Source organism: Prenolepis imparis, unplaced genomic scaffold, assembly GCF_030444845.1.
Source record: "Prenolepis imparis isolate NDT839.2.m4 unplaced genomic scaffold, iyPreImpa1.0 SCAF_2, whole genome shotgun sequence".
NCBI classification, from domain to species: domain Eukaryota; kingdom Metazoa; phylum Arthropoda; class Insecta; order Hymenoptera; family Formicidae; genus Prenolepis; species Prenolepis imparis.
In genome coordinates this window covers 20,129,932-20,141,351 of record NW_028141160.1, presented here as the reverse complement: position 1 = coordinate 20,141,351, position 11,420 = coordinate 20,129,932, and the positions used below count along the sequence as shown (strand labels likewise).

Below are 11,420 nucleotides of genomic sequence, written 5' to 3'. Positions count from 1 at the left end.
ATTTGGTACCAAACAGACACCAGCGTACAAATTTTTTAACTAGATATACATAAAATAAAGCTGCGTCGCATGGGGTCAGCGGTAAAAAAGTATCGATTTCAAATATTTTAAGAAGAGCCAAAAATTCATCGATTATATATTTTATTAGTACATTGATTACAGAATTATTTGGTACCAAGCAGACACCAGCGTACAAATTTTTTAATATGATATACATTAAATAAAGTTGCATCGCATAGGTTCAGCGGTAAAAAAGTATCGATTTTTAATATTTTAAGACGAGCCAAAAATTCATCGATTATACATTTTAATAGTACATTGATTACAGAATCTTTTGGTACCAAGTAGACAACAGCGTACAAACTTTTTCATTTGCTATACATAAATTAAGGATGCGTCGCATAGGGTCAGAGGCATAAATGTATTAATTTCTAATATTTTAAGACGAGCCAAAAATTCAACGATTATACATTTTAATAGTACATTGATTACAGAATCTTTTGGTACCTTGCAGACACCAGCGTACAAATTTTTTAATACGATAAACATAAAATAAGGATGCGTCGCACAGGGTCCGCGTCAAAAAAGTATCAATTTCCAATATCTCAAGACGAGCCAAAAATTCATCGATTATACATTTTAATAGTACATTTATTACAGAATCTTTTGGTACCATGCAGAAACCAGCGTACAAATTTTTTAATACGATAAACATAAAATAAGGATGCGTCGCACAGGGTCCGCGTCAAAAAAGTATTAATTTCTAATATTTTAAGACGAGCCAAAAATTCATCTATTATACATTTTAATAGTACATTGAATACAGAATCATTTGGTACCAAACAGACACCAGCGTACAAATTTTTTAACTTGATATACATAAAATAAGGTTTCGTCGCATGGGGTCAGCGGTAAAAAAGTATCGTTTTCTAATATTTAAAGACGAGCCAAAAATTCATCTATTATATATTTTATTAGTACATTGATTATAGAATCATTTGGTACCAAGCAGACACCAGCGTACAAATTTTTTAACAAGATATACATAAAATAAGGTTGCGTCGCATGGGGTCCGCATCAAAAAAGTATGAATTTCTAATGTTTTATGACGAGCCAAAAATTCATCGATTATACATTTTAATAGTACATTGATTATAGAATCTTTTGGTACCAAGCAGACAACAGCGTACAAACTTTTTCATTTTCTATACATAAATTAGGGATGCGTCGCATAGGGTCAGCGGCATTAATGTATCAATTTCTATTATTTTAAGATGAGCCAAAAATTCATCGATTATACATTTTAATAGTACATTGATTACAGAACCATTTGGTACCAAACGGACACCAGCATACAAATTTTTTTACTTGATATACATAAAATAAGGTTGCGTCGCATGGGGTCAGCGGTAAAAAAGGATCGATTTCTAATATTTAAAGACGAGCCAAAATTCATCGATTATACATTTTAATAGTACATTGATTACAGAATTATTTGCTACCAAGCAGACACCAGCGTACAAATTTTTTAATTTGATAAACATTAAATAAGGATGCGTCGCACAGGGTCCGCGTCAAAAAAGTATCAATTTCTAATATTTTAAGAAGAGCCAAAAATTCATTGATTATACATTTTAATAGTACATTGATTACAGAAATATTTGGTACCAAGCAGACACCAGCATACAAATTTTTTAATATGATATACATAAAATAAGGATGCGTCGCATAGGGTCAGCGTTAAAAAAGTATCGATTTCTAATATTTTAAGACGAGCCAAATATTCATCTATTATACATTTTAATAGTACATTGATTACAGAATCATTTTGTTCGTCTTGTAGAGATCTTTAGAAGATCGTTAAAAGTTCGTCTTGATGAGATCTTTAAAAGGACGTTTAAACTTGAAAAAATTAAGGCCTCAATAAAGCCTAGAACATTTTCTGTCGGCTCAGTATGTAGGTCTTGAAGAAATCTTTTAAAGATCTCTTCTATAAAGTCTAGAACAGAAAATGTTCTAGGCTTTATTGAGGCCTTACTCTTTTCAAGTTTAAACTTTTATTGGGAAAATTCAGCATACTATAAAATTAAAATAGCAATATGTTGTGAATAATATGTTGTAATATCTTATCTTCGATTAATATTTTTGTTACAGAAATCAGCTGATTAAAACGTTAATTTTCTAATTAATTTTAAAAATAAGAATATATGTTACAACATTTAAAATAATAATATGTTTTAAATAATGTATATTATAATTCCTTAAACTCGATTAATATTTATGACTGCTATCAGCTGATATATATCTGTCAAAAAATATTAATCGCAGATAAAGCATTATAACATATTATTTATAAAATTATTATTCTAATTTTTATAACATATTTTCATTTTAAAATTTAATTAGCAATGTAATGCTTTAATCATCTGATTTCTGTCAAAAAATATTAATCAAGTTTAAACAAACTTTATATAAAAACATCATTCTTTTTTATATAAAATCGAGTAATGGCGAAGCGCGCGCTTGTGTTGTTCTAGTTTCTTTTCTAAAAAAGACATATTAAGTCGATTCTCGCAAGTATTGTTGCCTCTTTTCCGCGAAAATATTAATCAAGTTTAAAGTATTATAACATATTATTTAAAACGTATTATTATTTTATTTAATTTTATTTTGGACTAACTGTCAAACTGCTAACTGCTAACCCTCGCGATGACAGCCTTTCGATGCTACATAATACACAATATAACACACAACGCAAATCGACAGAGAGTCAATCAGCATTGCGGAAAAGAGGCAACAATACACTTCGAGACTTTCGAGATGACTTCGATACATTTGAGTGCACTGCGATACATTCGAGAATCGACTTAACATACCCTTTTTAGATAGGGATCGATATAACATGCCTTTTTTAGAAAAGGAAAGGAAAAGGATATACGTAAAATTTTAACCATTTATTCATATATTTCAATAAAATCTTGAATGTCACAATTACAGTATATAGCTATTCTAAAGATGATATCCAACTCCAGTCTGAAATAATATTTTACACGTTTGAATTTTATAATAGAAAATTTAATGATAATATGTTACATATATGGTATAAAATTATTTCATGATACGATAATCAATAATTATTGTTGCTCTAAATAATAAAAAGTAGCTTATACGTCTAATATAATTTAAAATAAATATGACAAATAAAACATAAAAATGATATAATAGATATTTAAAATAATTAATTGTAATTTTTGTGTAATTAAAATAATTGCATAAAACTATACGATATGAAAATGTTCTTTCTACATAAATATTATCATTTTATCATTATTTGTCGTTAACATTTTCTTGTTATTCTAAATTTTATGTTATAAACTTGTATTTATAATTTTATTTAAATAATTCAGTGTATATTATATATATAAATTAATTTTCACAATTAAAATTAATTAGATTTTAAAATATGATAAGTATTAAATATTTTCCTTTGTTTTACGCAATTTTAATTAATTTTACTTAATTTTAATTAATTTTAATTAATTAATTAATTTTAAGTACTTTCTTAGAGCAGTTTATGAAGATAGATAAGACAGCACACATGTTTAATGTGTGTGTTCATGTTATTGTTCAATTCAACAATCATAATCTGTTCTATCCAACGTCGAATCTTGTTTTATCTTTATATACATATATAAATACATATATATAGGTACATAAATGTATATGTATGTATGTATGTATATGTGTACGTATACAGCATGAATTGTTGTTTGTTATGTAACGGTAATTATTTTTACATTTAGTAAATATATATAATATGTATATTCTGTCACAATTAATCATATTTACTGAATGTAAAAATAATTACTACCGTTGCATAACAAACAACGGTTGGCGCTACATGCCTCGTTCTCTCGTTCCGGTCGAGAGAGAAATTTCTTCAGTGTAATTAATGTAAAATAAAAAAAAAACTGAGGCGCAACTACGGACGAGACGCCTTATTTTTCTTTGCCTACTTTCTTCGTCTTTTCTATCTTACAGCTTTGCGAGAAGGGAACCGGCACCTGGTACTCGGCATGCGGAATGGCAACAGTCGTATTATACGATAAATTTTTGAAAGATTTACGAGCGACATTGTACCTGAATGAAAAGTACGCAAAACATTTTATTTGTGCTTTTGCGCAAATGGAAAATTTTCATTCTCGGAAAGCTTACATTTCAATGTTTGCCATAAAAAAATATAATCTTTCTCTTTTAGTTTTGCAAAAACAACAATCGATAAGAGTGCAATATTAAATATCCATTCTTTGATATATAATTCTTGACGTTGCAGTTATATATATGCATATACATATATATATAATTTTTAATATCTCTGTTTTGTTCTAAACTATAAATTTTTGGAATTATTGTATTATATATTGCGCAGTATTTTTCAGTTTTATAGTAATCTTGTAAAGAAATAAAATATTCGACAATAAATTTTTTATGATAAAATATTTTCTATTACATTACGACTTTCTATTTTTTTCGCATACTTTCAATACAATAACGATAATCGGATATTTAAAAATAAAAAAAATATATTTAAAAATATTTAAATATTGAATCATTTATTTCTATATTAATTCAATATTCAGGAGAGAATTTATGCGAGATATGGCTCATTCTAATGTAACACTGCAATAAATTGGTTTTGCGTTTCGACCAAACAGCCGGAGTTTACGTATCCGGATGAACTAACAGAATTGTCAGGCACGTGTATGATTAACAAAATTGGTTTACTAATTAATATCTCGTGAGAACGTGTTTCATATTCATAAGCTTCTGCCTACGAACTTCCAACGTTCGATGGCATTTGCTGAAGCGAATAGACGTAGTACTTCTAAATGGTAATTAGGAATCTACTATATAGAGTAGAATATTGAAATGTCCACTTTAAGATATGCGTAAAATAAATATTTATAATTAATCAAATTACTTATTTAAATGCTTAATGTATTTTTTTATTTTGGTAATTAAAAAAATTAATAATATTTTAAATAAAACTAATTTTTGAAAAATATCAATCTTTTTTAATATCTTCTTATAATATTTATTTTGATCTGTTATTAAATGTAATGTACAATTTTCATCAAATTATTTATTTATAAAATACAGGATTTTTTATTCGTTTTTTGTTTTTCTTTATTTAACATATGTGATAGTATGTATATATAATTCTAGACATGAAAATAAATTAATAAAAATATTCTTGCGAAATAAATCTAATATAATCGCGAAAAAAATATTGTATAAAAATATTATATCAACAATTTTTAATTTTTACAAATGTTTTAATATTAAGCTTTTTCTTTTTCTGTGCAAATTAATTAATTAAATTGATAAATTACTAATTAATTCAATTATTAATATAGCATGTAGTAATTGTTAAAAACTATTAAATTCATTTTAAATCGACAATTATATAATATTATACTGTTTCATATAATCTTGTACTTATTCAAATTTTATCCATATTTTTTGTTTTTACATCTAATGACATTTATGTTTTATATACATGGATTCGAATAAATTCAATCTGTTAAAATTAATAATAAATTTAGCGAACTATACTTGCCTGCATAGCAAAGCTGCAGAAATATGAATACACTTAATAATGAACTCCGAAGCGATATGATAATTTCATTCTTTTAATATTCACCTTTCGTTCGTATTTCAAAAGGTGCAGCTACTTTACCTCGAATAACATGAAAATATATGTTTATTCAGCAAACTATATATAGTTTGCTTAATATATTTGCTTATGGAAATATAAGGTAGTCCGATATCACGTCATATGCGAAAGAAAATATGTAATAAGGCAAAATAAGATAGTAAAATAGTAAAGAAAATATTATGCAGAGATGTTTCAAAAACGTATAAACTAAGATAGGGAAGAAGAGAAGAAACGAAAAATGAATCCTCGTAACTAGCAGACACGAAAATATTTTAAAACCGATTGAAACAATATTACATATAATTGTTATTAAAAAGATATAAAATTCTCGAGCGATATGAGTATCGTATCTTGAAACTTGCAATCATACCTTGAGATGACTTACTTTTGTAAATGTGAGAGTGTGTGGTAGTGGTAATTTCGGCGAAGTTAAACCTCCTTTCGTGATCCCAAGCTCCATCGGCCTCGTGGCCGGATTACCCGTATGTAACGTGTAATTTATCCCGCCAAAGCCGCCTAGTTGGAGCTGCAAGCCTGCAAAGTACGTTAATTGTGTTACGTTTGCCGAGTGCGCAAAAGAGTTGTTGAACAAACGGACTCTTAAGCGTAATCAGCAGATCGATTATTAGAAGGATTTGCATTTACATTGAAGGCTGCGTGGAAAGAAAAACAAGAAATGCATATAGTCGTAATGTTGTTTGATGTAATTCTAAGTTCAAATTAAAATTTTTTTTTCATTATTTTTATTATTTGTATATATGTAACTGCAGTAGAATATTATTCTGCAAATTTTAAATAAAAATTAATACAAAACCATTGCTGAAAATTTTATGTATTTATATACACTTAATGTATTTAATTTTAAAACATTTAAAAATTTGTTAATTTGATAAAAAACTAATAATATACACTTCTTTGCATTGTTTAGAATTTAATTATATAAGTCTTGCAGAATTTTACAAGTATATTGCATAAAGTATAATTTTAATTTGCGCTGATATCATACAAAATTTTCAATTTAAATGTAATCATTTTTATAAAGAGATTTGTAGAATTTTACAGATATAAATTCTTCTCAAAATCTGAATATACGCTAAATTATATTCCGTTATTTCATTAAATTCTAAAGCAAATATATGAATCTTCGAAGAAACTTGTGTTGCGACATTACGACCAAAATCAAAGAGAAATGTAAGACTTACTTAGCGTATAGCTAAGATACCTGTGGGATACCAGGGATTTCTTGCCTCTTGAGTTTGTTGTAATTGTTCTACGCGATGTAAACTTTGCCCGAGGTTCAAAGTTGGTATGCTCGCAGGCATGTCTGCCATCATTCCACTAGGTATGTCTGTTGATATGCCACCAGTTATGCTTCCAGATATAGTATTGGATATACCTGGAGTCAGATTATTTGGTATGCTTGTCATAGAGTCCAAAGGTAGGTTTATGCCTGCAACAAAATATAGAGCTGTAATTATTGACGTTACAAACCAAATCTGAAGCATAAAATTGAGATTTGAAAAGAAATCATCTTTTTTTATTATATAACTTAAAAAATATATTATTGGAATACATAAATATTACAACAACAATTAACATAAGACAAAAAGTGAAAAAAAATTGAACAAAATAATTGAATTTACTTAGACATCAATAAATCTTTGTCATCTAATGAGATATCATAATGAGCTACAATCATACTTGTTAATGGCGGTAAATTGTTATTTATCGCTGTGTGAGATGAAACTGTGAGCTTCAGTGGTAACATTGTGGCAGAGTTGCTGCTGGTCTCCATTGGCCAAGAAATAATCGAAATGGGTATGGCAGACATGTTCGATAGAACAAACTTTGTGTTTCCGTTCAGAGATAGTGGAGCGACTGACACTTCTGGTTGTGAGAATTGTTGTAAAGGCCAGCCGTATTTAAATCCCTCGGGCAACGCGTAGTTTGCAAAAGAGTTCTGAATACCCTTCAACCCGCTCTTGTGCTCTTCAGATAGATAGTTTAACATAGGATTTTGTATATTAGTTCTAATGTCGTTTTTCAACGCATCCGGAATTGGAAATTTAAGTTCGTGCTGATTGGTCTTGAAACTGTTCTTCGGCATGTTCATGAACAAGGCATGTATGTTGCTCTTTAACTCATTCTGGGTGGGAAGAGAAGATGTCAAGACAGCTCCATGTTTAGTAGCGTAAAAATGAATTGGTTCAAGAATGCTAAATCACACACAAACAAATCAGATTTAGATATATGGAGTAATTAGAATATTTTATAAATTATTCAAAGTACTAAGTGCTGAAATATATATATATATATATATATATATATATATATATATATAAGAGAGCTAGAAACTATATAACAATAGTGAAATTAATTATATCAAAAATCAATACGCTTGAAATATTTCAATTAAGATAATATTAATTATATTATTCTTATACAGTGTAATTTGCAATAGGACGATGACACAATCTAATAAATAAATCGAATAAAAATCTAGTAGCATTCGAATGACATTCTCGTCGTGAAATTGAGTAACTTTACGAGTTTACACTGTATAGTTACATTGTTGTACCAATCAAACAAGTAATAAAGCTCCGGGGCAAGCATTACGTACTTTCCGACGAACGGCGCTATTGATGTTGTTGTATCCATGACAGGTGAACTGGGCTTGGTTGTTAAACTCGTTAAGATATGACCTACAATCGAGGATTGGTTTGTGCTAACTGAGATTGATGGTACGGTTGTTGGCGAGCTGTCGACTGGCTAAAAGCAATAACAAACTTTTAGCCCGTTGTTAATTGACGTCAAATATCTTCAAATATCTTTTTGATACATATTCGTTTCTCTCTATCTAGTGTATTCTATGATTCTAGTGTGTTCTTTATTCAATTGTATATTGTATATATTACAATTATTAATACAAAATTATAGGTATAAAAATTAATAAGTTTTAACTTTTAGTTAATAAATAATAAATAAAAATATTATTAATTTTAGCGGATTTAATAATAAAATTGCGCTAACAAACAATATAATGTAAATTAACAAGTAATTATTATTATAATAAAGCATTATTATAACGTATAGTAACATTAGAACAATTAACGTAAGTGTAAATTAATTATAATAATTAAAGCGAATATAAATTACGGAATATTATAATGTAATATAAAATTTCATCTAAAATGTCATCGTTTTATATTAATATAAATAAATATATGTAGCGGAAACTTGATAAAGAGCTGACAAGTTTGTGACGGCTTTCATTTACGAACAGTAATTATTCGTAAAATTGCATATGTTAAAATTGCCACAAAATACGTTTAGTTGTCTGCCCGGAATTAAATTCAATATTGACAAGATTAAATTTTAATTATATAATATTTCACATTTTGTAAAATCAAAATATCAGCTGTCATATAGATTTTGCTTACCGCATTACAGTTACTGCCCGACAATGACGTAGCCGACTCAGGCATCGGCGTTGGACGAAACTTCTTGATAGCTTCTGACGAAAAAATTTCGTCAATATTTGAAGGAATAGAAGACATGGAAAAGTCAGGTCCATGAATAGACGCTGATGGTGACGTCGGAGGCATTTCGATGTTCAATGGAGAAAAATGTTTGGAAGACGAAACCATCGGCATCGAAGGCAAATCAAATACGTGATTATCTATAGCACAATATATTATTATTAGCGCGCATTGTTTGAATAAATAATGTATTGTAAATGAGTTCCTTAATATATTGGTAAAATAGCATAAATATTTGGTACCGGAAGAAACAAATTTGATCTCTAGAGAGAGGGATAATTCAAGATTTTTAAATTTGCGCAAACATATTATATTATATATACATATCAAGTAGATATCATGTCAGTAGACGTGTAATATAAATAATTTAAAAGCTAAAATTTATTGTAAAAAAATAATTGACGTGATATAATTAAATTAAAAATACCGAGCAAACAAGCTTGTTTAATGCTTCAATTAACAATCATTATATTAACAAACTGTTTCCTGATTTAGTAAAAAATTCAATATTGAATTGCTCGCAAAACAATTTACACAATTTAAAAATTTTAAACAAAATTTAAAAAGAGGAGATTGAATTGCGTATCCGTCATTAAAATTGCCGACGTAATATGTAAGTGTATGTGTGTGTATGCATGTAACATGTATATAAATTTACCGTGTTTAGTGTACACCGAAAATTCCGCTTTATTGGATGAAGTTTGTATATCCTTATTATGTCGTCCATATAAATCGATCAGTTTATTGTAAGACTCATCTTGATTGAACTTGATCGAATTGGAGATGGAAGGAAATTCGACGAAAGCCGTTTGCTTCTGGGACGATGTTTGTTCATTTAAAGGCAATTGTTCGTAGTGTAAATTTTGTAATGGATTTTCAATAAATAATTGTTCTTTAAAAGGTGTTTGGCTTCTATATGTTGACGCTTGTCTATTAAAGATTTCATCTGATGTAAGCGATTGTTCGATGAAAGGATTGTCTCTGAGAACTTCTCGTTCTCCTCGTAATTTCTGATTTCTTAATATTGCTTCTCTGAACAATGGTTTATCCCTAAATGACGTTACCATAAAGGAATTCTGTTTAAACGGTTTATGACGATGAATTGACAATTCGGCAGGCGGATAGGTAATACGATCTTTCAAGGGCAGATCGTGAAAAGCTTGCTGGTTAATAATTTGATCTCTCACTGCTATAGAAGGCGAAGTTTGCTGCTCGATCATCTTGTCGATAAATAGTTGATCAAAGAAGAAATTTCGCGAATGAGGTTTGCGATAAGACGTGATGTCTCCATTGAAAAAGGAAATATCTCTCTTGCTTTTGTATGCTTCAGTAATTACCACTGCGACGAAGATAATCTGAAGAAAGAACACACTCATGTTTAAAAACATCACAATCACGTTGGCGATATTTATGACAGGCTCACCAGAAATCGCGTATGACACATCATGATTAACCATTTATATGAATTCTGTTTTAATATAAACTTCTTTCTTTCTCTATAATTTATTATATTTTTTAAATAAAATTGGATTAAAAATTTGATATATTAATTATAAATTTTAATGATTACGAATCGATCGTAGTAACTGTAATAAGTGTAAGTGATTGAGATCGACAGTCTTATATAGGATTGATGAGATCTTTTTCCCAGTTCTTCGCCCTTCCATTGCTAGCATGAGACTGGTTTGGTAAACACTCGATCTCTTTCTCTTTCAGTGTGACACAGACTGAATTTAAAATTATTATAACTTTTCCACAAATTGTTTTAATGTATTAAATAATTTTCTATAATAATTATATATTTATTATAATTAGCAAAAAATATATTAGATTTTTTTATATATTGTATATGTTTTTTTTTTGTATTTTTTATTGCAATAGTTTCAAACTATTCAATAATATAAGAATATAAAATAGTTATCTAATAGTTAAAGGAATCTGCTCTCAATACAAATGCGTTAGAAAAAAAGCAAAAGTACATTGAAAAGGAAACTATTCGCTATATTGTGCACTTGTAAAAGAATCCATCCCCTTCCAGAAAAATTACTTGCAATTGAGGTTGCCAATTGAATAGCTTGCCCTTTACGCATAGATGAATGAATTACAGTACGAAGAATGTAATCTCAAAGGAACTCGTTTCTCGCTAGCTTCTTCGGCTTTCA

At 28.5% G+C, this 11,420-nt stretch overlaps 1 protein-coding gene across 1 annotated transcript; it reads right to left on the bottom strand.

Annotated features, from left to right (window-relative positions):
- Positions 1–6,921: 6,921 nt before the first annotated feature.
- On the bottom strand, positions 6,922–10,715 carry LOC145932947 (uncharacterized). The gene is made up of 5 exons (XM_083032172.1): positions 9,917–10,715; positions 9,160–9,398; positions 8,340–8,488; positions 7,421–7,935; positions 6,922–7,187 (listed from the first exon to the last, which is right to left on the bottom strand). The coding sequence occupies exons 1-5, from the start codon at positions 10,713–10,715 to the stop codon at positions 6,922–6,924; spliced, it is 1,968 nt and encodes a 655-aa protein (XP_082888298.1).
- Positions 10,716–11,420: the final 705 nt, after the last annotated feature.

Excerpts from the sequence above, each read along its gene's own strand:
- LOC145932947 (XM_083032172.1), bottom strand. The coding sequence starts at position 10,715 with ATGGTTAATCATGATGTGTCATACGCGATTTCTGGTGAGCCTGTCATA. Across the intron at positions 9,399-9,916 it reads TTCGGTGTACACTAAACACG|ATAATCACGTATTTGATTTG; the intron begins GTAAATTTATAT and ends ATTGTGCTATAG. Across the intron at positions 8,489-9,159 it reads CGGGCAGTAACTGTAATGCG|CCAGTCGACAGCTCGCCAAC; the intron begins GTAAGCAAAATC and ends TATTGCTTTTAG.